We start from the raw sequence: 27413 nt of genomic DNA on the forward strand, positions 1-27413 counted from the left end.
GGGGGGGGGGGGGTGCATGAAACCCTTAGAGGTTACCGGTCGGCTTTATTTGAAATGCATCTGACTCCGCCCCCAGCGCCGTAAAAAAACCCCCACCTTTTTCCCTCCCCCGTTGGCTGAATATTCATGAGCCATAAAGCAAGGCGGTAGAGACGTAGCAGGCATTATAAAAACGTCAGTGGTATGAAACACTCAAAGAACAAGCCGCCAGGAGCTTGGGCAAGTCACTCTGGATGTCAAACCCACACCCAGGGGTCCGTTAGGTCTATTGCGCTTGACTGACTTTTATGCATCTGACATGAATTGGCCTCTGCTCCTGACGCGGAACTTTGTAGGCTGCATTTTCAGGATGAAAGAATGTCTTTTAAGGCGTGAAATCGGGTGGGATTGGGGCACAGAACGCTCATTCACGACCTTATCAGTACAGCGCTTCTTAATGCAAGATAATAGAAGGTACAAGTGCAAAAGGACTTTTGAGGCTTAAAGCTGACAGCTACACTTATTTAATATGAATGACTGACGTAACTGGTGAAACTGTGTGTTGTGTCGTGTTGCTTGCAAAGTCATCGGTGCAATGTTTGCTAAAAAAAAGAAAAGAAAAGTAGCAACTATAAACCCTTACTCGTTTCTTGATATCCTGAAGCCGGTCCATATATCCATAACTATACGGAATAGAGATCAATGACTCCGAGAATGTCAGGATTGGATTCAGAATCGATTCTCAATTTAAATTAATTTGGGGTACATATCAATATTATATCAATATCATCATATGAGACATATGAGATATCCACTTAGATTTTGGATATTGTAATATCGGAATTTGTCTTTTCGTGGTTTTAAAGGCTTTTGAGGTTTTAAAAGTGATGTCATTTCCTTAACTTACCAGACTGTTATTGACTGTTTTTGTAACTGTTATTGTAACTGTTATTGTAACGGTTATCTGCCTTTACCCACTTAGTCATTATATCCACATTACTGATGATTATTTATCAAAATTCTCATTGTGTAAATATTTTGTGAAAGCACCAATAGTCAACACTACAATATTTTTGCGGTATCGATATCAAGGTATTTGGTCAGAAATAGCGTGATATTTGATTTTCTCCATACCGCCCAGTCCTAATTCAGAGTAAGTACAGTATATGCAGTTACTTTTCCCATGTGATAGTATAAACACCATTACAAAACGAAAAAAATAAATAAAAAACATCAATTAATTTGTGGAATTCTTTCTGGAGTTCATGCATGTGTGTCAATTGTTTTTGCGCACCCCTAATACTGAAGCTTGAAAAGACTCATGAATCAAAACCCCATTTATTAAACATGTCTTTAATATTAAGTGGAAACTGTTACCGACGTAACTACGCAGAACTGTGCCTAATGACTTATTGAGGGACTAGTTGTCAGTAGGAATGCTTAAAAAAGGAAAAATGGTCTACACCCTGCACACACTGGGAGAACTATAATCATAATGTATGAACTAATGTAATGAATGTGATGTCTAATAAAACTAACTGAGTCCCTGTTTATCATACATGCTAAAAGACTGACTAGACCTGAAACCGTTTCTTCAACATTAGCTATGGTCCTACGGGTATGATTGATAGTTATAGGTCCGTTTTTTATTCATTTAAGAAAAAAAATACAATGTTTTATGACATTAAATAGGCGTGGTTTACTTGTGTAATTACATCATCTGGTCACCTGACAATTATAGTTTTCCTCATACTTAATACTTATACTTGAATTTTTATATTTATTTATTTTTATTTATTTATATTCTTTTCTTAACTGTCTATATTAATGACCTTAACTGTTTATTGTCTACTATATAATAGTTGGATTGGGGAGGATATGGGTGGTTTTGGTGTGATGGAGAGTTTTAGTCTTTTGTCTGTCAATGTGTGTGTTTGTGATATATGTTTATTTTTATTTTTTTTAGGTTCCCTCAAGTTGTTTTGTTAATTGTCTTGTCTGATTGTGTATGTACTGAATTTTCTTGCCTATTAGGGCCCCCTGGCCCCCTCAAAAACAAGATGCTACATCTCAAGTGATTATTTCTAATAAAGATGTACCCTGGGAGGTAGTCAAAAGTTTAATTTGTCTGAAAAATTGGACTGAAAGAGACAATTATATAGTTAATCGCAATTATTTGGGAGAATTAATTGTAGAGTAACATTTGAAAGTGTCCCAGCTCTAAAGTTGAGCTTTTTGATGCAGGACCCTTGGAGTGTCTCCCTCTCTGCCTGAGACACACTGGAATGTGATGTCTGAAGACAGGATGGCAGATGTCGGAGAAGCCATAAGCGCCATATGCTACATGGATGTATGAAAAGAAGTGGATACAGCGTTGGAGGCGGAGGCCCGTTCACTGCTACGACAGTGCTCATGGAGCCAGAAATGACCTGGATGATCGGCGCCGCTTCTGCACCGTGCGTCCAGGAGAGCAGCCGCACGGCGGCTCGGTGGTTAGCACTGCTGCCTCACAGCAAGAAGGTTCTGGGTTGGAATCCAGGTCGTTGCAGGCCTTTCTGGGTGGAGTTTTCCTGTTCTCCCCATGTTTGTGTGGGTTTCCTCCGGGTACTTCGGTTTCTTCCCACCATAAAGACATGCATGCTGGGTAACTAGGGCTACAGTTAGTTAGCTGACTGGCTCACACTGGTGCGTTTACAGATATGTTGATTAACGTGCATTTTCTTTTTTTTTATCTACTTGAGACCTCAAGCCGGCTTCTTCTACTTCTACTTCTACTTCGGAGTTAGCGCTCCGCTAACTTGAAAAAGGATTAAATGATTCAATCGTGCAGTTCTTCTAGAGTTCCAAAATGTTCATCGGACTGAATGGATGACATCCTGATAGTCAAATGAGTAATTTTGACATGATTGTGAAGGTAAAAAAAGTACAGTATGTCTATGAGAAAAATTTGTTCTGGGCCAAAAGGGCATCACATGACGGACCGGGGACAATTCTACTTTTCTTCTACATTTTCCAAATGTTATCAGACTGAATGGATCAAATTGTGATAGTGAAACAAGTCCTTTTACAAAAGGCAGAAGTAATCTAACACCGGGAACACACCGCAGGCGTAAAGCAGCTATTTTCATTTCGGCACCCATGTTTTCCAATCTGTCTGGGAGCGTAGCTAGAATCCATAACTTTGTGCCCAGCTGAGATGATGGAGGGTCTAGTGTTACATAGGGTTGTGCAATTATTCCAATTTAAATTGTTGTTATGATTTTGGCTCTCAGTGATCACAAAAACAGAATAATTCAGAAAAACAATAATTCAGCTCATTACGTTTAAGTAAACTCTTATTTTCATCCCATGTCTCCCCAGTTCTACTCTCACAGTTTGAGGTAGGAAGATTTATTTAACTTTTTCCACTGTTATTTAAGTTCAATAATTAAAACATCTTTCTAGAATTCAACGAGTAACAGTGTTAAATTATCGTGATTTCAATATTGCCCAAAACAATTTTTAATTTTATACTGTTTATTGACCCCCAGTGGGGAAATTACAATGTACACTCTGCTTGTTAGTAATCACTGCACACACATGCTCAGGACCTATTCATGCACGAATGGAGAGATGTCCAAGTGAGTGGGCTGCCAGCTGGACCAGCGCCCTGAGCGGTCGGGGGGGTACAATGCCTTGCTCAAGGGCACCTGGCAGTGCCCAAGAGGTGAAGTGACATCTCTCCAGCTAACGATCAACACTCCTTACGGGGATTTGAACCAGCAACCCTCCGGTTGAGCTACAGCCTCCCATTTTTCCCCTTTTTAGCGTTACAAGGGCTGCTTGACCTCTAAGGACTCGCTTATTCAATTCTACATGAGAAAAAATGTGCAGACAAGCGTATTAAAAGCACTATTTTGTGCATGCACAAAGAAAAGAACACATGTCATGGAACTAATAAAACCATTCTAGAAAAATTCTCAAGGCGGGTTTATGTGTCAGCATTTGCAACATCCTGCCAGTTCATCCATACTGCTGCCCAGTGGCCACCCTTCACCACCCTGCCTGCTTCTCAGCCTGCAGCAGATGGACTGTGAGGGGTTAAACCTCCTGAACCTTCCACCCTTCCCACTGGGCTGGCTCCCATCCTGATACCAAATATACACACCGACACACAATGCACCTCCCTCTCAGTTTGCCCCCAGTGCTTCCAAGTCGCAGGCTGGGGAATGAAGTGACACCATGCCACAAAGTGCCATCTTGCGCCTTCCTCGGGACCATGCTGAGCGCCCTGGCAGCCCCAGGCGGGCTTATGCTACCGTGGCCTTATCTCCGGTCCCATTGGTGCCATGCAGTGGGCTGGCAGGCCCTGGCCCAGACCCTGGCTTGGCTTTGGCACTGGCCCACTGTCTGTTTAATATCACCTCTCTCTATATTTCTCTCTCGCTCTCTCTCTCTGGAGGCAATGCTCCAAAAGTGGATTTGTTGTGGGTTTGTGTGGCCGTGCAGGCAGACTCACACTCAAGAACCACAAGTAAATCACCCACTTGCAGTTTTTCCTCTTCCGCCATGGATTAGGGAGTCCTATCTGGCAGAACCACTGCTGGGGCCCGAGTTGTGTCCTTGTGCTTGTGTCTGTTTGCAGACAGCTGCAGGGAATGTCACTTCCCAAAGGGCAAGCTTGATCAACAGAAAAACAGATGAACTGATCAGCTGCGTGGCCGTGCAGACTGCAAGACTTGAGAAGAAGTATTAAAGTCAAGCAGCTCAGGCTACATCCACACTACTACCTTTTCATTTTTAAATAGCGTACTGAGACCAAAACAATCTCCGTCCACAACTAGAGTTTTAGCTGACAACACATGTTATATGACTATTCACACACAATGGGCATGTACATGCCTGTGTGCACAGAAAGCAGATTGTCTGACATTACTCTGCGGTTGGAAATCATGGATGCATACGTTGAAAATACAGAAAATATTTTGGAGAAAGAGCAATGGCACAATGGGGGAAAATAAGAGCTGGCATTTATTATCTTGGAGTGAGGACGAGGTGGAACTGTTACCTAACCGATAAGACTGAGGGACGTGCATCAACCCTCCCAAAGGTCTTTGTTTGTGTCTGTCCAGACTACGAAGCAACGCTGGAGTTTTGAAAGCAAAAACGGGCGAGGCAGATTTTCCAAATGTCTCTGTTTTAGGTGCTTTAAAACGCTGCAGTACTGTAGATGTGAGGTGTAAACGTAGACAAAGATAAAACGAAACTGTAGTAGTGTAGATGTAGCCTGAAAATACACTCTGACAGCAGTTTTCAAGGAAAGGAACAGGTTTCCTTTTAAAGAACTGTACAAAAGAAATCACAACTTTTTTTTCTCCTTTTCTGTCCAACTTGTCTCCCGCAACTTCATTGCAAAAACATACAAAAAACATTGCAACTTTTATCGCAATTCTTTTCCAAAAGCTCCCGTAACATCAGGCAATTTGTGCCGCAACAATCTCAAAAAAAGGCTGCGAAATCCTGAAGGGAGTGTCATAACCACCGCCTGATCTATGCGGCTTAAATCACACACATCCCACAGCTTCTAATGCTGATACATATACAGAGCAGGAGCAATTCTTCATGCAGCTTTCGGCAAAGGTGACGGCCACAGAGCACAGAACCCAGCTGTTGATAGAGAAGAGAGAATGATTCATGGGCTGTTTTTCTGTGGAGGCAGGCAGTGAAAATCCAGACCGATTATTGAGTTAGTGGCATGATGGAGCCTTTCAGGAAAATACAATGGGAGCAAGGTGTTTGACAGGAGTCTAGAATTTCACCGATTTTTTAATGGGAATGGAGTATCTTTTAGCGCTTTCAGCTGGTTTGTGTTAGTGCGATGAGAAACTCCTGAGATGGTTTCTGTTTTGACGGGTGGATGGTGTTAGGAGAGGCCCGAGTGAAGGGTTAGAGGAAAATGTTTCTGCAAACAGCCGGTAACAGCATGACTCATTCTGATCTAAATTTGAAGATAAGCAAAGCACAACAGAGGCAAAAGTTCATTTTGTGCGCCGGCTGTCGACACCAACACAATGATCTGTAGCCGTCTCAAACCGCCTACTTGCACACTTCAAACACTTAAGTACATAGTGTAGATAACGCAAAAAGTAATTGTCAGCCCCTTGGAAACGCACTAAATCTCCACTACCTTGACAACACAGGGGAAAGGGGAGGGACCAGGGATGTCGACTGGCAGCTGATTGGACAAACGTGTCACTGTACGTGTTTCTTAAAACATTTTATGCAAGAAATAGGCCATGCAGTTAATGAATAATAATAATAATACATTTATTTTTTAAAGCGCTTTTCTAAAAACTCAAAGTAGCTTTACAGTTTAGGTTTATGAACAGGTAAAGGTACGTAGACATGACAGCCACAAATAAGAAAAGAAAGACACACAGGTGCATGGATAAGCACAGGTAAAGCAGGAGAGGTGGCCAAAGAAAAAAGTGGGCAAAAGTTGGAAAGTCTATCCGTCTGTTTTATTGATCGACAAAAGGTCAGTTTAATGAAGTCCCACTTAGTGAGGAGGGAAACCCAAGCAGAAAGCCAGACACAGAGCTGTAGCCGAGCATAAGTAGACCACCTTTTAATTCATGAACTTTATCGATTATTATGCAAATAAAAAAATCACATTATTTGCAAACCACCAAAAAACGTCCTGTTATCCGGTCCATCTCTAACAAAAACACCTAGCAGGATGCAGCAATAAACCAGTCCTCTATACACTATATTCTTATATATATTTTTGTATTTCAAATAACTTTCAAAACAAAAGTTATACTTTAAAAACTTTTAACACTTGACTCAACACTGACACTTTATGATCATTTATGGTAAATGTCTTTTTTATAGACAAAGGTTTTTATTTTATTGTTTTATTATTAATATTATCATCATTATTACTTTTATCTTTATACTGTCTTCCTCTTTTTCTCTCTTCTGGGTAAAAACGGATGCTGGAAATTTCAATTTCCTCGCGGGAGTCATCCCAAAAGGATTCTTAAAGAGAGATCTCAGTCTTAGTCTAAATCTAAAGATGTATTCTAACAGTGAAGGTAATGAGGACTAGATTTAATTGTCCCTATTTGCATTCCATTACAGTCCCACTGATTACAAGCAGCCTTGTTATGGACAAAGGGAAAAAAATCCCCAAATGTCTGTTGGAAACCCATGTGACAGGAGTTAGTTGTATCTTAAGGAAGTAACATCTGGTAGAGAGAAGCTGCCAACCTCTCCCTGACAGGAAGTCTACTTATTTATTTTTATTTTTTTTACTTCCCTGTCCAGTGGCGACACCTGTTATCTCTTAGCAGGAGCTAGCTGTCATCCATCTACATTAACAGACCAGGTCGCAGAGGCCAGGCTCTGTGGAGCGGGAGGAGATGTGGATGTGATGTTGGACTCCGGAGAGGAGGCAAGGGTGTTAGGTGGTGGGTGGCGGTGGACGGGGGGGTGACAAGAGGTCTGACACCATGGGGGGGGGGGGGGGGGGGGGGGGGGGGGGGGGGCGTCTTGGGTTAACTCAGTCGAGTGATAGTGATGATAAGAGAGCACAGAGTGCTCTGGAGCAGCCTCTGCACTCCTCTGCGGTTACAGCGCAGCTAACAGTATTACTTGTGAAATCCATCTGGGATTTCATTTGTTTCCTTATTACTATAACTACATGACACATGACACAATGTCTGATACCTGATATGTGGACAAGCACTGGGCAAACACAGCTATGTCTTCTTACCTATACACAAACTTGTGTTGGACTACCTGCTATGTTCCTTTTGTTTTCTCGGTGTGGGATGTTTTGTATTCAGCCCGCTTCCATGAAACTTTTTTAATGGGCATTATTGTCATTATCATGATGAAAAGGTAGTTGATGTTGCTTGCTTGATTAAAGATATTCTTAGTCGATTAACACTCAACTGGTTATGTCGACTAATCAATTAGATGATTTAATGGACAGATGAGTGAAACACCAGCACCACTTTAAATCTTACCAGAGATGTGCTCATGAGTTTCTGGGAAATAAGTCATTCAGGAAGAAAAACGTAAAAAATATGACTGAATTAAGAAATCTTAGTCGACCTAAAAGGGGCCCTGCCACATGTATTTCATGACTTTCATCACTGCTAACTCAGGGGTTGATAAGTGGGGGGCTTGGAGTGGAGTGGAACACCTGTGTGACACTTGCATATTACTCATGAACAATTTCTTTATTTTCATTCTTATCCACACCTTGCCTGTGAGGAGGGTCACAGTCAATATGTTAAGGTTGATTTGAGTGACAACTTTTAAGTTTAGGCAATGCAAACATGTTGTCCAGTACAATAATATTGCACTCAAAGTTACAAAGTGCTTTACATGGCAAGCAAAGAACACATTAAATGTGACAAAGTAACACATGAAAGCACAACAATAAAAGAATAAGTACTTAACGTTGCCCTTCCAAACGTATTTCATCCCTTTGTGGTAATGTCTAAAGATCTACCATAGACTTTGTAACTTGGTTACCTTGTTACCTTGTTTCAAGTCATTCTAGCGTGGTATAGAAAGCCTGCAGGAAGACTCAGCTCCATTTGGGCTACTTCTCATTAACATTCAACCAGCTAAGCTGCTTGACTGTGATTGGCTAACAGCTAGCCAATGCGAGCCTGGCCATCGGCATCCTTTACCCAGCGCAACTGGGCAAGCTCATGAATAGTAATGAGCTCAGGCTACATGACATCATACTGACTAGCTGTTGTGATTGGCCTGATTTCTCCTCGAGTTGACAGAGGAGGTAGCAGTTCATTTTCACATTCACATTCACTGTATATGGACCTAACATATTTCAAAACATGCAAGTAGAAACGGTTTTTGTGTGGCAGGGCACCTTTAAGACCAAAATGATGGATTAGTCGACTAAGAGGGGGAAGATCTAGACATTACCATCACTGTCTTTGGTATCGCTGTAGCGTCACATGTCGTCTGTCCTTTATTTAGTTCCCATGTCTGCCCTGCAGTCAATATCTGTCTTTTGGTGCAATCGCGGGCGCACCCGCACTCACACACACACACACACACACACACACACAAACACATACATACACACACACATACACACACACAGAAGCCTGAATAGCAATAATTAAAGACTTACTTGCCACCTCCAGCGATGCATTGCGACTGACAGCCTCGCCCAGGTAGTTGCGCGCCACACACACATAGATGCCCTCGTCGGGTTTGCTTCGCCTCCCGTGTACAATTCGCAGGAAGAAGAGGGAGCCGCTGGGCAAGAGCATCCGGTGGGATCGAGGGTCCTCCCGATCTGTCTCGACGCGCTCACCATCTTTGTACCATTCCACCATTGGAGTCGGCCGTCCCTCGGCCTTACAGTTGAGGGTGGCCGGCTCGCCCTTGGACACGATCAGATCAGATGGGTGTTCTACGATGCGGGGCGGCGCATCCTCTAGCCTGGGTCGAGATCCTGGAGAAAAGACAACAACAGACGGTAGAGAAAAACGTATGACTTTGTGCATCAAGAGATGACATTTTACTGACGCATTCTTTGTTATGTTGATCCAAACAGGATTTTAGAATACTGGATGGTAGGTGTCAGCAACAGGATTGGAATTTGGGAAATAATTGAAGAAAACTTATCTGCACACCAGAGCCATTGAGTACTTTTAAAGCTTACATTATAGTCAACAGATTGAAAAGCTTTTCCAGACAGCGTGACAGCATGAGGCAGTTTGATTGTGTGCAGATGACGCATAAAAAGAGGGTGGTTGTGCTAGTGTAGGAAGAGTAAGCAGTGTAATAAACTTCAGCATATAAGATTCAAGCGGGCGGCTCATCTCTCTCCAAACCTCACGAGCTTGGCGTATAAAAGGCGGCAGAAAGACAGGACAAATTTATCACAGACAACATGGCTGTGTGAAGCAAGCGTGACACGTAATTACTCAAATAGTTACATTGGAAATATAAATCAAAAGGGTTGAAATGACATGCTCTAATTTCTGCATCTATCAAACCAAAACCAGATTCTCCAGCAGTGGAGGGGAAGCAGGAGAGTGGACCAGTGACGTGGTAGAACAGTGTTAATCATGAGCTCATGGGAAAGTAGATTGACTGTGTGCTGCAAGTCTCTGTAAATGACTTAGTAAAAGAAATGTGCAGACTAATAACCTTCATGTTGTCCTCAGGTCAAATTGACCCATTTTCTTATTTCAATGTTCTTTTTACCTACCTAAAATAAGATGAGTGATTCCACACAACGTTCTTTGGCAAATACAAATCTCTACTTTCATTAATTTTGAGGCGTCTTATTCCATTTTTTAGCGTTTGGAAAAAAGTGGAAGTGTTTTTGAAATAGTATTGAGTAAAAGTTGACATATTCCAGTCTGTGATTATCCATCGACATACTTTCCTTTAATTTTAATCTACATAATTCCTAATTTCTGCTTTTGTAACTCAAACATTATGCATAATTTCCTAACAATTAGGTGTATATAAATTCCAAAAATAACTGTAAAACTAAAGTTAATAAGTTAGTGTTACATAGTGTTAAACGTCAATAAAAGTGTCATACATTGAAAAAAAAATTGAAAAAGAGACCAAAACGTAAGAAAACGTTAAAAACATTGATTAAAAATCGTCAACAAAAGTGTTGCTTTTTAATTCTGACGGGAAGACGTGGCCAAGGAAATTCCCACAGTTTTTTTTTTTTTTTCAAGCTTTGAAATTCCCTTTTTACCCCTGTATCTTTCCTTTTCCTCCTCCAATTTGACTGACAGAATGTTGGAGATACAATTATGTATTAAAAAAAGAAGAAGCAATAACACAAACTCAAGCACTGTGATGCACGCACATGTAAAATTTCCCACTGGAGAGTATATGAAAGAATGACAACAGGAGGTGTATGTCGCCACTTATTTCAGAATAACCAGGTCAACTTTGTGTTATCAGAACATCTACAGAAGATGGTAAGGGTGGTCCGATCAGGATTTTTGGGGCCGATCACTGATTGCTGAAAACAATATTGGGGTGGGAGGGGTGGGAATCACCAGAGACCTGACGATACAATATAATCACAATACTTGTGTCACAATACGAAATTATTGCAATTTTAAACATACCGCAATATTCTGCCATACTTTGCAATTCCTTAACTTTTTCCAACTTCAACTTTTTCCCAGTTACAAATTATAACCCCAAATTATAAACTTTGTGAATATCTGTTTTCCCTCCTCACTTCACCATGCACAATACCAAGCATTGGCTGGAGTCGTGTAAAGCACGCCACAACTGGACTCCGAAGCTGGAAACGCGTTGTTTAGTGTGATGATTCATGCTTCACTATCTGTCAAATGGACGAATATGGGTGTGGTGGATGCCAGGAGAACGCTACCTAGTGGAATGCATAGTGCCCACTGTAAAGTTTGGTGGAGCAGGGATAATAGTCTGGGGCTGTTTCTCACGGTCCGGGTTAGGAACCTTAGTTGCAGTGAAGGCTATAGGATAGAAAGACATGTAAGCCAATTGGGCGCTTCCAGCTTTGTGGTAAGAGTTTGTGGAAGGCACTTTGTGGTTCCAGCTCGACTGTGCCCCTGTGCACAAAGTGTGGTCCACAAAGACATGGTTAGACAAGTTGGGTAAGGTAAAACTGGATTAGCCTGCACAGAGCACTGACCTCAACCCCACTGAAGACCTTTGGGAGGAATTAGAACAGGGGTTGCAAGATAGGCCTTCTTGGTCAACATCATCGCCTGACCTCACAACAACTCTTTTAGCTAAATGGGGACAAATTCATAAATCATAAAGCTTTCCCAGAAGAGTGGCAGCTGTTATAGCGGCAAAGGGGCGGGGGGGTCCAACTCCATACTGTTGCCAATGGTTCTAGAAAAGGATGTCCAACAAACTCATATAGTTGACGGCCAGGGGGCCATATATGGTATATATGTATAGGAATTTAAGGGTGATTTTAAGTTTTGTTGTAGGGTTTTAGTTTGTGCCCAAAGAGTTATAAAAAGAAAGAAGAGGAAGCCACTGATCCGGCAGAGAAAGAGGCAGGAGACTGTTCCAGTATGGGTCAATCTCAAACCTCCAAGAGGTAATCGAGGTAGGAACTTGTTCCCTGTCCTATCCTTTGGAAAGATAGCTGACAATGTGCCTACAGCATAAACCAATGGAAACAGGTCCGCCATAAGAAAGAGGGCCGTAATGGTTCTTCCCACAGGTGCATGAATGAGAAGGAGTTCAAAAGTTCAGACTTTCCTGATAAAAAAGCAGTCAAAATTCCTGCTCTCAAAGTGGCAAATCCTCTCTAAAGGTTTTGGGGGATTAAGAACCCAACTAGTCTTGGCGCGGAGGGAATATAGAGTACCGTCTGCCGGCCCGGCTCTCAATGCAATTACATTCACAAAGATGAAGAAAATAGGCAGCTCTAAAAAAGGTGGAAATTGTATTGGAGGCTTTGAAGTTGCTAGTGTGGAATCTACTTCCAAGCACCCACCAGAATGTTATCAGATATACCTTTTAGACTTCTACCGCGTTGCCCTTAATGGAGAGAAAGGCATTACTTATGTTCTTTTTTTTCGTTTTGAAACTGAATATTTACAGTATTTTACCTTGAGTTTTTAGCTTCCATTGGTTGAATGGCAGTTGGGGGTTAAAGTTTGCATTATTATTCTTCTTTGCAGGACTACCAGTTAAAACATTTGATGTGATACATTTATGAAAAAATTAAATAAATTAAAAAAGCATTATTTTTTTACAAGGCAGTTATCATGTGGAATGCGCAGACATCGGTCATTATCTTGCTAACAGCCTCTGAGCAGTAGATGGAGACCAGTAATTTAATAGCTGTATGGTAGCATATGCGTTTTGGCTGAACTGAGTCTGTCTGGTCGAGAGTTTTTTGTGCGTATGGGGGGGAGATATATGTGGTGAGTCAACAGGACTGAAGTCTCTTTTGTATAGACCTTAGTGGTCCCCTAATACTGTATCTGAAGTCTCTTTTGTATAGACCTTAGTGGTCCCCTAATACTGTATCTGAAGTCTCTTTTGTATAGACCTTAGTGGTCCCCTAATCTTGGCTGAACTGATTCTGTCTGGTCGAGAGTTTTTTTGTGTGTATGTGTGTGTGTGTGTTTGTGGTGGGGGGGGGAGATGTATGTGGTGAGAGCTCAACAGGACAGAGCCTTTAAGAGCTGACTCATAAATTTTACAGCCCGAGCTGGTTGGAACAAGCCATGTGGAAATGTAAAGCGAAGGCTTTTAAAGACAAGGAGACGGCCATGTCGACTGAGCTAAATATCAGCCAGAGAACGTCCAAGCGGCAAGCAGTGAACAGCCACTCCTTAAAAGATGATACGCCTATCATCCGAGGACATTTTGACATAATGAAGTGATCTCTCAGCTACTGTCTTCTCCACATTGAAAAGCTCCGGCCCCATACTTGTGTGATTGTGACTGCATCCTTAATGACGTTTTTGCAGATAATGAGCCATATTTGTAATCTACACTATAATGATAGTGATCATTGCACAAGCTAGTGCAGCCGCAGGCTGTACATCAGTATGACAGTACAAAGGTTCAGATCTGCATGTTGATAGAGACCGAATGCCATCCAACTCAAGGACATTTGAACTTCTAAGCTGCATATTATTCGCCAGCTACAGTGAGTGTAGACGGATGTAACAGATAGGGCGAGGCTTGAAAAGATGAACTCAAATTGGGTAAAATGGAGAGTCTGGAGAGCACGCCTAGCTGTCTCGAGAAGGGAGTCTAATAGGAAAGTCTGGAACCTCTGAGGACTTATTAGCTCCTGCCTGTGGTGTACTACAGCAGAATGGCAGAAACTCCTAAAGCTACAGTACATGTGAGCTAATGAAACCACAGGGATGATGGAGGAGTGCTTGACAAGAATGGTGCATAAAGAGAAGAGGAATTATTGTCTATATTCCCATACCAGAAGAGAAGTGTAGTACACTTGAAGGTGTGTGTGTGTGTGAGATCCCCCTTGTACATGTGATAGCTGTCATTCATTAGTGGGGGAAATGTTTTTATATCTTGCCTTTACTGTCATCTTTACTGACGATACAAACTGACAGACGGGTGCCAAATTCAAAGTAAACCCTGCATACATGTGTCTGAAAAAATTGTCTTCCATACGAGGTTAATAGAAGGGTTCAGCATTTCACTGAATTGTTATGAATGATGTGTTAAAGTGGCCTAAAGCATGTGATTTTAGAGCTGCAAAGATGAATCGGTTAGTCGTCAACTATTAAAAAAATCACCAACTATTTTGATGATGGATTAATTTCCTTTTTTTAAAGGTCCCATTCCCTGGTGCTCTTTGGATGCTTTTATATCTTATTGGTCTCCAACTACTGTATCTGAAGTCTTTTATATAGACCTTAGTGTTTCCCCAATACTGTATCTGAAGTCTTCTTTATGTAGACCTTAGTGGTCCCCTAATAATGTATCTGAAGTCTCCTTTATGTAGACCTTAGTGGTCCCCTAATAATGTATCTGAAGTCTCTTTTACATCCCCTCATGTTTCCCTAATCCTGTATCTGAAGTCTCTTTTATATAGACATTAGTGGTTCCCTAATAATGTCTCTGAAGTCTTTACACCTATTGCCATTTCTAGCCACTGGGGGACCATGGGAAGACTGGGGGAACTCTTATTAATGTTAAAAAAACTCATAAAGTGCCATTGGATCTTTAACAGTCCAAATTCTCGGATTGCAGCTTGTTAAATGTGAATAGTTTCTAGAGCATTCTCTCCTCTGTGATAGTAAACTGGATCTCTTTGAGTTGGGGACAATACAAGACATCTGAGGACAGTTTCTGACCTTACAGAGACCACACAACTAGATAATAGATTTATTGAGACAATAATTGTTAGTTGCAGCCCTACATGATTTATATAAATCTGTATTAAAGCTGTAGAATAGAATTAGAGCCAAACTATTCAGTAACCCTCCGACTTCAATGGCAAGGGATCCACCCATTCTCACCTGACTTCACTCGCTCCTAATCATTGATCTATTCTGTAAGTCCCGCCCATTCCCTGGTTCTGGCTGGCAGCAACATGAAGTGACATGTGAGGGCCCTCTGTCCCTGCAATTCAGATACAAACCTATGGTTGTGCAGGACAGCAAAACCATAACCATCAAGCCTAATCATCTCACACTGCTCTAAATGTTACCTCAAATGCACCATGGTACAACCAATCCTAGAGATAGATTCTACAAAAGCCATTAGAGTCATCAGATCTCAGCTAAAATGAAACGCCGATTGGCAAACAACAGGCCCATCAGTCGGAAATGTGCACAGTATCTTTTAAAACTAAATAATCTACGCTTAAATTTCTCTTGTAGCGAAAACATCGAGACAAATGTATACGGAGTGAATTTCTGTCAACAACTTCAAAGTCATTTTAAGTGGGGGTAAGCGGGAGGAGGAGAGAATAAAGCCCGGGAGGGTGACAGTGAAATAGTGCTTGAGACAAAACAGCACCAAAACAAACGAGAAAAATTGCAACACAAGAGCCGCGGGGAGCAAAACTCCTGCTGCAGTGGGCTTTCTATAATGGAGGAAAGTGCTGAGGCAGAACTTTTTCTCATCGGGTACAAGAACAAGTGGCTGTGCTGATATAAATTAAAAAACGGAGGCCCACTGCCAAGGATCTACAGTTGCCCCCCCCCCCCCCCCCCCCCCCCGCCACCAACTCCCCAGCTTTATTTCACCATAAACAAAAGTGGGCTTTCATCTCCAAGCAGAGTAACTTCCTCTTAACTCACACACATTGCTACATCACCCTTGGTTTGTAATGCTACTAGAATGGATTGGGGGGGCGGGGGATTGATTTGTATGTGGGGGCTGTTGACAAAGGCTGAGCCGCCACTGGTATGTTTGAGTGTCATCGTGACAAAATGTGGCCGTGGTTACGTCCACTTTAGCACGAACTACCACAGAAACACTTTTGAGTTTCAATACTTCTAATTTTTGAAAGATTAATTTGGGGGCATTTTAGGCAGGACAGCAGGACAGATGAAGATTTGAAAGGGGAGAGAGAGGTAAGGGTGGGAATCACCAGATATCACATATGAAATTATTGAGATTTTGTAAGTACTGCAATATTCTGCGATATATTGCAATTTATAACCTTTTTTTCCAAAATCAATATATTCCCAATTTCAAACGATGTCTCCAAGAGGAAACTTTGTCAACATCTGTTTTATCTAAAAAGATACATTTCTCAGTTTGTTCATATCTTTTCAATTGTATTGCTGCAAAATGGGAGTGTGAAGCTGTCATTGACAAACTGACGAACACATGTATAATAAAAGATCCATACTTGCCTGTGTGTCAATACAGTATTGCCACTGAAAATATCACAATTCTATATCAATTTTGTTCCCCAGCCCTAGAGAAAAGGGGAATGACACACAGCCAAGTGCCACAGGTTGGAGTCAAACCCAGGCCTGCTGTGTCAAGTAGTAGTTCTCTATTTATGGGCGCCTGCTCTACCAACTGAGCTATCTGGGCACCGAGACATCCATACTTCTGACTGTGAAGATCAACTTTACAATGTCTGAAAGTCTTAAAATAGAGAAATGTTACCAAAGAAAAACATTCTAATACCAAATCACAAGGGCATAAAAAGTTCATTTTACTGACAATGTGATGAAAATGCCTTTTTTTTCTGGTATGAAAAATAATGCTGCACCAATTATTCCGAAATAATCCCCTGCTGAGAAGTCACAGGCCAAATGAGTGACTGTTCCCAAGACGTTTCCAAGCATGTGGTTAGCGGTGTGCTCACTATGTTGCAAAGAGGACTCGACAGTGCCATGCCATCACAAAAAAAAAGTAAAACCTTTCAAGATAAAGTTGTAACATAAGATAGAGAATGTTATCTTGCGTAGATCTTTTGATTCGGAATATTCAGAGCTGTGAAAAGTGAGTTTTAAACATAATTTCACTTGACAAGCTATTCACTCGTGGTGACAGACTGTTAAACCTTTCCCTGCACCTCAACAGATTTGTATGTAAATATGCACTTCCCCCTGCTTCGTTCTCCAGACTTTGCATTCCACAGACACTCTTCCCAAACACAGATGGTATAATGCTCAGATGATGGTCTGACTCATACAATAAAGCCCTGAAGGACGCTGCCCGATACAGAATTATTACTCGGGGGTGGCAGTAGCTCAGTCCGTAGGGAGTTGAGTTTGGACCTGGAGGGTCACTGGTTCAAGTCCCCGTATGGACGAAAAAAGTACGGAGTGTGGATTGGTGGCTGGAGAGATGCCACTTCACCTCCTGGGCACTGCCAGGTGCTGTTGAGCAAGGCACTGTACCCCCCCCCCCCAACCGCTCAGGGTGCCCACACGCTCCGACATCTCTCAAATTAGTGCATGTACAGATCCTGAGCGTGTGTGTATTTCAGGATTGTGTGTGACAATTAACGGAAAGTGTGGACACAGAGTGTAAACTGTAATTTCCCCACTGGGGATCAATAAACAGATTTTTTTTTTTTACTTCAATCCTGAGGGCATCAAAACTCCCCACACCTACTTACCAACTGTTTCACCGCAGAAGGTCCAGCATGCTGTGCACCCCACCCCTACCCCCACCCCGAGCCAGCCTCCCAGCTCATACTGTAGACGGTGTACAGTATGTGTCATCACACATAGGATCCAAATATTCTGCTCACTACAGGCCTGCGGGGAAAAGGACATAAAACATGGATGGCACATCAGCGCCATTACTTCTTCCACCCTGACAGGGTGAGAAATGCCTTTCATTTCTGCATGAAGGACTTGAAAATTAATGAGAATACTGCAGTACATCAAAAGCCTGCCCTCCTTATCACTCTGTGGTGACTTGTGGTAAAAAGAAAGATTAACACACCGACCATCCCACCCATTTCTTCCAAAAGACATAGATGTTAATAGTCTTTTTAAGCTGAACTTCCAGAACAATAAAAGTTGAATAAAGTAGGTTTTATAATGAAAATGATTGTTTATTTTTGAGTCTGGTGGGTTTTCATTGATGGCGATTTTGCGGCTGTTTGATGTTAAACTAAAAGGATCTTACTCTTCAAGTCAAGTCAAGTTGTTTTCATCCATGAAAATGGAAATTACAGTGCTCATACCCGCTATAATACACATAAAAACTAGAGCTTAAATACAATACAATAAATATACTAGACAGTACAAGACTATAGATAAATACAGTAAAGTAAAAACTTATAAAAATGTAATTTTAAAGTGCTTGTTGTGCTGTCTGATAGTCTGAGGTATAAAAGAGAGACATTTTTCCACGATCATCATATACCTGGTCCACGGTATTTAACTCTGCCACCAAAAGGGTCTATCTCTGCAGAGATCCTTTCCATAATGTTGTCAGACACTTGGACTAAGTCTGTCAGTGGCAACAACAGAACTTTTAGTGGACGGAAATTGAAGGTGCACAATTGCCCATTAATGTTACATCGCAGCATGTTTCTCACTTATTACTGAACCAATTTCATAGATTGGTGTTCCCCTCGGTCACTTAGACACAAACAAGGGTATATAGGGTCCAGGTTGGACAAAAAAATTTCAATTACCGTTAAAAGAAGGGACAGAGGAGAGAGGGGAAGGACGTAGAATGACAATCAAAGACAATTCAACAACTTCGCTATTCCCATCTCTCCCTCATCTGCAATTCTTTTTAGCGGGCTGCCATCCCTCATACAGAATTTGTTGTTTTACAGCTTTGTTGCCTCCTCCTCCTCCTCTCGATTTCCACAAAAGCCACAGGAATTGATTTGCAAATGTGCATTCAAAGTTAAATTGGCAGCAGTGAGGCAGGCCGAAGTCCTTTCTCTGCAGCCCCCTACTCTTTGACCCAGTGGGGACAACAAAATGAGGCACTTGCATGAGAATACAAAGTGCCAGCTATAAAGAGACAACCTCTTTAATTGAGGCTATGTTGATGCTAAGCATCTAAATGGGCCAAGTCAACTTTGCATAAGGAAATAGGGTGTTTTTATCTTGTCTCTCTTGGGGCCCTGAAAAGATTAATGAGAAGGGGCTTTTTGCTCTTTCTTTAGAAGAGGGGATTGTAGAAATTGGTAGCAAAAAGATCCAAACTCTCGAAGGCAGCTCCAAAAAAATACCCTTTTACTAACAACTCTGTTTCATGCTCCCTCTGAGTATGGCCTCTTGTGCAGGCAAAACAGCTGAAATGAGTTTTGGCTAGATATTTGGGCAAGATGACAAGGCAGAAGCAGCTTGCAGAAGATAAAGAGCAAACAGTGGCGTCTGTTCTGGTCCAACAGGAACAGACAGTTGAGCCTAACAGACTATTTTTACACAGAACATTACTCATGATTAAACATGGCTGAGAGGCTTGGGAATTTATTAAGCTTTGATTTAGTTTCCAAACCCCTAGTATCAACACTGAGGGGGCAACAACGCATCCACCTTTACTTTAAAATACACTTTCCTTAAGTTTCTGCAACACATTGTGCTATGAATAATCAAGAATTGGCCACAGCAAAACACCAAATACCAACATGGATAATGAAGAGGAGGATGCAGCTAAACTCTTCACATCTTAAAAAAATTCAGAGAACTTTGAATGCAACTCAGAGAAGCATTTGCAGAAAGCAATCCTGACGACTTAAAAAAAGAAAACAGATCCAGTGTTGTTCAAATTATCACAAATACTGCCAGGAGTTGTCAGCTTGCGTTCCAGTAACCCGGCAGTAACAAGCATCGATTTGCACCCCCGAGTCCACCGAGGCTCGTGTTTTTGATAGGGCTTTGAAAGAACGGCAGAGCAGCAACTGGATGTGGCGACTACAACTGAAACAGCAAGAAGAGACAAGAGGAAGCAGTGACGGCCCTGGCATCTGCAACACACCAGCCCTATTCTTTTGTCAATACCCTAGCTTGGAAATTAATAACTCTGCCTTTTGAGTGTATCTTTCCACACACTTTACCGCGGTACAAGCTTGTATATTTGTGTCTGCATGCATTAAATTACTTATCAAAATGAAGACAAATTATCAGTAGTGGCCTATAGGTCTTAATAAGGGACTGCCCTTCTGGCATTTGCCCAAATTTCAGCTGGCCAGTCCGTCACTGGGAGGAAATAATGGAGAAAATACTGGCTGTAGTGACAGAAAACAACTCTCCGCTTTCTGTTAACTTGTATGGCGTGACGGTGCATCCTCGTCAATTCCATCTGCTAGCAGTTAACAGTTAACAGTTAACATGCTTAAAAGCTGCTGTCTGATGCAATGACTACTAGTGCCTGACCAATACATCTCCGGGCCGATATTATTGGCTGATATTAGGCATTTCCCAAACTATTGGTATCAGCATTTATAATATCCAATAAAAAAAGACAAATGAATGATTCTGTTAAATGAATAAAAAAATAAAAAAACGGACGGTCAACCATGTTATAAGCGTTGGTGTAGCATAGTTTGTCCACAAGAGGGCGCTCTACAACGTCCCAGTTGGCAAAACCGTTTTTTTTTTTATTGTGTTTTTGTTTAAAGGACTTTAACTTTCATTTTCTAATTTTTTATTTTAATACATTTTATTCATCAGAACATTATATTTTTATGTTCCTTTGTTCTGTGATTTTATTTTAGTGAGAACTCTTACATAACTACAAATAACAACACATTTTTTCGTAATATGTATTCACCAATATATCAGATTTTTTAATAACCACCTATTTATAATGTATCGGCCTTGGGCTCTAATGACTACCAACAGGCAAAATAACCCATAGTTACGTTCTTCTGCAGTAAGCCGCCAAACCCAAAAACTGATCTTTTATGAAGACAAGTGGACAAGGACGTGAAGTATCAGCAGGAAGAATGAGAAGACTGGCGGTAATCTAACGACACGCAAAGCGTAACATGTTCAGCAAGCATTCTGTTGCCAAGTCAAATATCCAAATACCCCTTTTAGGCTAACTATGTTTTTTGTAAGTAAAGCTAGAGCATTTTGACAGTATAAATCTTGAGTTAATGTGGGCGTGGCTTTCAGAGTATGCCGTAATGGGCTTGAAAAAGGGCAAAACTGAAGAAAAACATTAAGGTGGAAACTAGGGCTGCACATGTATTTCTTTTTTTCTTTTTTAATTGACATCGCGATATCAACTGGCGCAATAAAGACATCGCAAAAGGCTGCGACATATCACGAAAGACACACTATGAGTGGAAAACTGCACTTGTCATTCTTTCTTTTTTTCAGTGCTGCCTTTTATACGTATTTTAACATAGTATTTGTTTGACAAAAGAATGTAGGTGAGTGTCCGGGGTGGCTTAGTTGGTAGAGCAGGCGCGCATTTATGTAGACGTTAATGCATCGAAGCAGAGGTCCGGGGTACCAGTCCAAGCTGGGACAATTTTCCGGCATCAATTTAGAAATTCAATTGTATATCTCAAAATGTTATTTAATCACGATGGAATTCCCCTTGAAAGACGATAAAGTATCACATTGAATTATTGGCCAGCCATCCGTCTCCACTTTCTCCACTTCATGTCTTAGTTATACTCTACTTCAGAACCAATGTTCCTTGAAATCTCTTCCACGATGTGTTAACGGTCCATTTATCCACTTTACTCTTTCACGGTCATGTTATCACTCACACATATAAGGGATCTTTCACCACTAAAATTACACATTCGGAGTGATCCATTGATGACACAGGGCTCGTTGGTATTACGGCATCATAATGTAGTCTCCTTACAGTGCCAGCAGTGTATCATCATGCAAAATGATGAACGGAACTTTCTATTTAGTACGGGCACACTGTACTGATTCATCCAACTAAAAAAGGAGAAGGACAGGCCAGCTTGTCAGTAAGCTGAATAGTTGGCTCTGTCTTGTCATTGACTGTTACACCCTGAAGCCCAAATGATAGGTCTCTCATGTAGTTGGACTTTAGAATGGGAAATGAGCTCCAACTTTAAAATACCTCTCAACTTGACTGAACTTTTGGTAAACTCAGGCATGAGTATACCCAGTTAATGTTAACATTAAAAACTACCCCCAGAGTTTGTTTTGTTATGTTTTGCTTTCAAGTTCTGGACTCAGGAAGTCCCTGTCTCGACCCTTTCCTCCCTCAGAGTGACTTGTGTGGTGTATGTGGTCAGACGCATCGGAGCAGATAGAGTGTGTATGTGTGTGTGTAAGCGCAGACATAGATCTAATGGGAGCTAATCTTAAAATATGCTGCTGTGGGACAGGAAAGCAATGGCATTTCCCCCCCAGCTGTGTTAGGCCACCCGCAGCCGAGGAGGGGCCCGTCCTTGAGCCCCTGGAGGATTTCCTCCCTAACATGAGGGAGTTCTGGGCCTCCATTGGTCCGCCTTGATGGACTGATTCCATCATCAACATGCTGCTTTGTTTGAGACAAACTTTGATTGTTCTCCGTTCTGCCTTTTTGCTGCTTTTAGTTTTTCAAATTGCTTGTTGACTTTAAAACAAATAAAAGAAAATCATTCCCCAACTTCTTTTAAAGATTATTTTTTGGGGCTTTTTTCACCTTTAATGGACCGGACAGCAAGGGGGGGGGGGGGGGGGGGGGGGGGGGGGGATCACCAGACGCTTCCCGATACGATAGCATCACCATACTTATGCCATGATACGATATTATTGTGATTTTAAACATATTGCAATATTCTGCAATATATTGCAAATTATAACCTTTTTTTCCCAAATTCAAATTTTTCCCAATTTCAAATGATGTCCCCAAAAGGAAACTTTGTATAAAATATTATTAATATTGTGAAGAGGCATACGTTTTGTGATGATATCGTATCAGCAAGTCTGGTGATTCCCACCCTTAAATGTGGATATTGAGGTGTTTGGTTAAAAATAAATTGATTTTTCTCCATATGGCCCTGCCCTTATGTTAATGTAATGTATCACTTATCTGAATACTACCTGACTGTTTTTGATTTCTGAGGTGAGTTGCACTTAAGAGATAACAAGCAAAGGCCGCTAATTGCCTTGTGACCCAAGTCCCATTTCTTTAAAAAATCATTTCCCTTCAGCACATCTTGCATAACCGTCAATCATCAAACTGCTGCTACAGAGAACAAATAACCAAAGAGACACGGGAGTCCCATCACAGAATCACAGGTACCCAGCAACTGCTGTCCCTGGCACTTCTAAAGCCAACCATTAAATAATGGAGAGCAGTCGTCCAGATCCCTCCGCCGCAGCCTCACCTTGATACACCGGCGCTGAAAATGATCCATTATCAGTTGGCTCACTCCCTCAGCGAGCTATCAAGTGCCAGACCCTCACAAAAATATCCAGCCCGCTGACAGAGTCACGGCGGCGACAGCTGCAGCGTTACCCCTGGGTTTTTGGAAAAAAAGTCTGTGGACAATAAACAACTGGATAACCATGCAGATTTGACTGATTGGCTCGCCAGCCACACTGAAAAAACACTGAGCTCTTGTTATCAGACGCTTAAGACCCAAAAGGGCCAGATGGTGTTAGGGCTGCACAACTAATTGCAATTTTATTAAAATTGCAATATGGAGTACTGCAATATCCAAATCGTGTGCAATATTGCAGGTGGGGCCCCATTTTTGTTAAATGCAAATTATGTGTCAATCATTCTGAATGAAGTATTGTGGTACTGGCCAACAAATCATATCCTACAGACTACACAAAAAATCTTTTTTTTTCCTCAGATCTTCACAAAAAAACCACCATAAATCTAATTTTTTTGATTTTAATGTCCATCCATCCATCCATCTTCAACTGCTTATCCAGTATCAAGTCGCGGGGGGGGCAGCTCCAGCAGGAGACCCCAAACTTCCCTTTCCCGAGCCACATTAACCAGCTCCGACTGGGGGATCCCGAGGCGTTCCCAGGCCAGGTTGGAGATATAATTTCTCCACCTCATCCATTTCAATGTTTTTCAGTGAAAATGAGAATAATAATACCAAAATGATCAATGATGGTGCGTGAAACAATGCAAAAACATGGTCAAGATGGAAATAAAATGGTATTTACTGACTTTGAAGACATTGAACAAGGTAGTTGAATGAATATGCACCATCATAGCAATACTTAATTATATTAATCTAAATGTATCAGGTCTCCACGGAGGAAATAATAAGGGATAATTGGGTCAGTGCATTATAATACAGCTCCTGATGGGGATACTAAGCATGATAACATTTTACAATTGAATCCTATTGTATTGTTAGATAGATGATATTATATAGAGTTAAGAAAATCACATTTATATTACTTATACAATATATCCTTGTCGTTTTGTTTTTTGAATAACCTCTGACTTCACTGAGCCACAACTACATCCCCAGATAAAGCAAATATATATCAATCAGTCAATTTGATTTGCATGTGGCAGTCCAATCGGCTCACGAAAGCAATATAATGTTAAAGAAAATGTCCAGTACCTTTACACCACTCTCTCTCTCTCACATACACTAAAGAAGGCCTCTTTGAAAGTGCTAAAGAGATTTCTGATGTGTCCCATATTTGTGAGCAGAGAGGACGCAGAGAGGGAAGACACCTCTCTGGAGATGAAGTTGACAGATTGCTGTGGTCAGTGTTTGACGGGGTCACTCTTTTTCCAATCACCTTTAATCCTTCGCATCTGCAATCCTGTGCATGCAACACAAACAGCACCTATGCCACCTGTACTGTCCAGTTAGCTGTATGTATGTTAGCTGCATTCTCCTAAATGGTTAGTATGCCAAAACGCAGGTCTATCCATTCATTTTGAACTTGGGTAGTGCATTTAGGATGCGGATTGGACCAACCCATGTCACTCTGCGCTGACTAGTCATGTAACCGTAGCTCAGACTTGGCGACTTTCTTGTGACAGACTTGAGAGTCCCGTACAGTAAACGGGAAACATCACTGGCTCTATCTCTGCCACAAGAAACACAAGCACTGAACTGCCCGGGGGGGGGGGGTTTAAAGAACACACCAGATGGGCAGGTTCAGTGACGCTCCCCCTGCCGCACACAAGCCTGTGGAAAATCACTGTATTTATTTTGGTCTGAACACAACAAAACGCCACGACTGACACTCCATCACATTCAGATGGCGGCGGCCCTCGGTTCGCCTCGCTCCATGTCTATTTCGGGGTTTGACCAGCAATCGGGAGGTCAAACCTCCTAAAACCACTGGAACTAATGCGGGGGGCCATCCATCTGTCTACAGCCTGAGGTGGGGGAGCTCAGGCGGTACTGTGTCGGGCCCCTCAGGCGGTCACACTTGAGACCTTTAAGGAGAGGGAATAGCTGACCTGACCTGTCAGCACCCGCTGCTAAATAGAGTTCCTGTTCAGTGTATTCCCTTTCCTTTTTCATGCCCAATGGAAAAGTCTCTGCCCTCCATGGTGGGAATGTGCAGGGTAGAAAGATTAAGCATTACCATGGGGTGGGGGAAAGAAATCAATACAGCATAGTATCGTGTTATTTAAAGTGCCAATACTGTATCGATACACGGGTGCCAAGTATGGATCTTTTATTATATTCTGTAGGTGTTGGTCAGTTATGTCTGCTTGACAATCCCATTTTGCATCAATATATAGACAAACAGAGAAATTTCTATTTTTTTAGATAAAACAGATGTTGACAAAGTTTCCTCTTGGGGACATCATTTGAAATTAGGAAAAAATGTGTTGGAAAAAGGTTATAAGTTGCAATATACCGCAGAATATAGCAATATGTTTAAAATCGCAAGTATATTGTATCGTGGTTTAAGTATCGTGATGATATCTATATTATCAATATCATAATGATATTATACCGTTAAGAGAGGGGAGTGCAAGAGAAAACAACAGGGCACGTCTTCATTCTTCATTCGCTGTCGTCTAATGCCCAACTAGCTTGTTGATAAAGCATCATCTAACAGTGTGAGATGAAGATCTGGGACTACAGTCTGGTTTTCTATTGTCATGGGTATACATAATGAGGCGCTGGCCTGTGACAAGCGTACCGAAATACAGCTCAAACCTAGCTTTTTGATGACTTGGTTCTAAATTTAGCAAACCAGGAGCTGTGCATTGAAAATAGAGTCGGAAATAGGCAACTTCAAACTTCAAACGTCAGTTTCAGCGGCTGATTAGCGCTGCTGATTCTGTGATGACAGGAAGAGGACGTTTAGTTCCTCGTTCTCTGCGTCTCGGTGGTTTTCAGGAGCTTGTTTGTCACGTATCATAGCAGAGCTTGTTGAGCTATCGACAGGGTAATTGATCTGTAAAGAACAGATGGACAGCAGGTGGGGGAGGAGGAAGGTACACTGAGTGTGCAAGTGTTAGTTTTCAAAAATGACTACAAAGCTTTCTCTGTCTCCTTATTTAGTGTCTGCAGAAAACAGCAGACATGTTGTCAGTATGCCAATAGCAAAAACTGGAGAGGCTACATGTTGACTCATCCACAGCTAAACTGTCACAAGTCAACAATGTGGTAATGGTTACAAGACTGAGACTGTTAAGTGCCACTAACAATGCCATGTAAGTGTAAGCTGCGCTTTGAAACTTAACCAGTTCTGGGTTAACCCTTTGCAATGTGGATAGAGCTGCAAAGATGAATCCAGTAGCCAAGTTGTCTATGAAAGTGCTCATATTATACTCATTTTTAGGTTCATAATTGTATTTAGAGGTTATATTAGAATAGGTTTACATGGTTTAATAAAAAATAAAAAATAAATTTGTGTCATACTGCACATTGCTGCAGCTCCTCTTTTCACCCAGTGTGTTGAGCTCTCTGTTTTAGCTACAGAGTGAGGCATCTCACTTCTGTTCTATCTTTGTTGGGAGTTGCACATACTCAGTAGCTACGTAAGGACTACTAGCCAGTCAGAAGCAAATTATTAGGGCGTGCCCTGACAGTACCTAGGTAAGGACTACTAGCCAGTCAGAAGTAGAGTATGAGGGCCCTGACAGTACGTAGGTAGGGGGCTGTCGGGTGGTGCTGGGGCAGTGGATATGACACATGCATTTGATGTGGGAGATCTGGGTTCAATTCCCGCTGCTATACATCCACCAATGTGTCCCTGAGCAAGAGGCGTGCAACCTCTGATACACCACCAGTCAAAAGTTTGGGGTCACTTAGAAATTTCTATTGTAGACAGAAAATCAGTTGCATTGTTTTTTTAACCAGGGCAGCAGTTTACAGATTATATTATGTGCTTACATAATTGCAAAAGTGTTATCCAATGTTTTCTCAGTTTTTTAAAATCAGATTAGTAAACAGAATGTGCCTTTGGAACAGTGGATGAATGGTTGCTAATAATGGATAATGTGGATATTGCATTAAAGTTCAGCCACCCACTCAAATCAGCTGGTATACTGTCTATAATGGAGTGGAATGGAAACTTGTAATGCTTGTCATTTTTTTTTTTTGGGGGGGG

At 41.6% G+C, this 27413-nt stretch overlaps 1 protein-coding gene and 1 long non-coding RNA gene across 5 annotated transcripts in view; one reads left to right on the forward strand and one right to left on the reverse strand.

The window, feature by feature from the left end:
* Positions 1-27413, reverse strand: part of robo3 (roundabout, axon guidance receptor, homolog 3 (Drosophila)) — a 105356-nt gene that overhangs the window by 74687 nt on the left and 3256 nt on the right. For all 4 annotated transcript variants that reach the window (XM_034889350.1, XM_034889351.1, XM_034889353.1 and 1 more), the window contains exon 2: positions 9134-9460. In XM_034889350.1, coding sequence (XP_034745241.1) covers positions 9134-9460 — 327 coding nt within the window. The remainder of the gene's footprint in view (positions 1-9133; positions 9461-27413) is intronic.
* Positions 14712-27413, forward strand: part of LOC117955140 — a 22186-nt gene continuing 9484 nt past the window's right edge. Inside the window, exons 1-3 of the long non-coding RNA XR_004658969.1 lie at positions 14712-14825; positions 21514-21519; positions 26958-26963. This is a non-coding gene — a long non-coding RNA (uncharacterized LOC117955140). The remainder of the gene's footprint in view (positions 14826-21513; positions 21520-26957; positions 26964-27413) is intronic.

The sequence above is a fragment of the Etheostoma cragini genome, chromosome 13, assembly GCF_013103735.1.
Source record: "Etheostoma cragini isolate CJK2018 chromosome 13, CSU_Ecrag_1.0, whole genome shotgun sequence".
NCBI classification, from domain to species: domain Eukaryota; kingdom Metazoa; phylum Chordata; class Actinopteri; order Perciformes; family Percidae; genus Etheostoma; species Etheostoma cragini.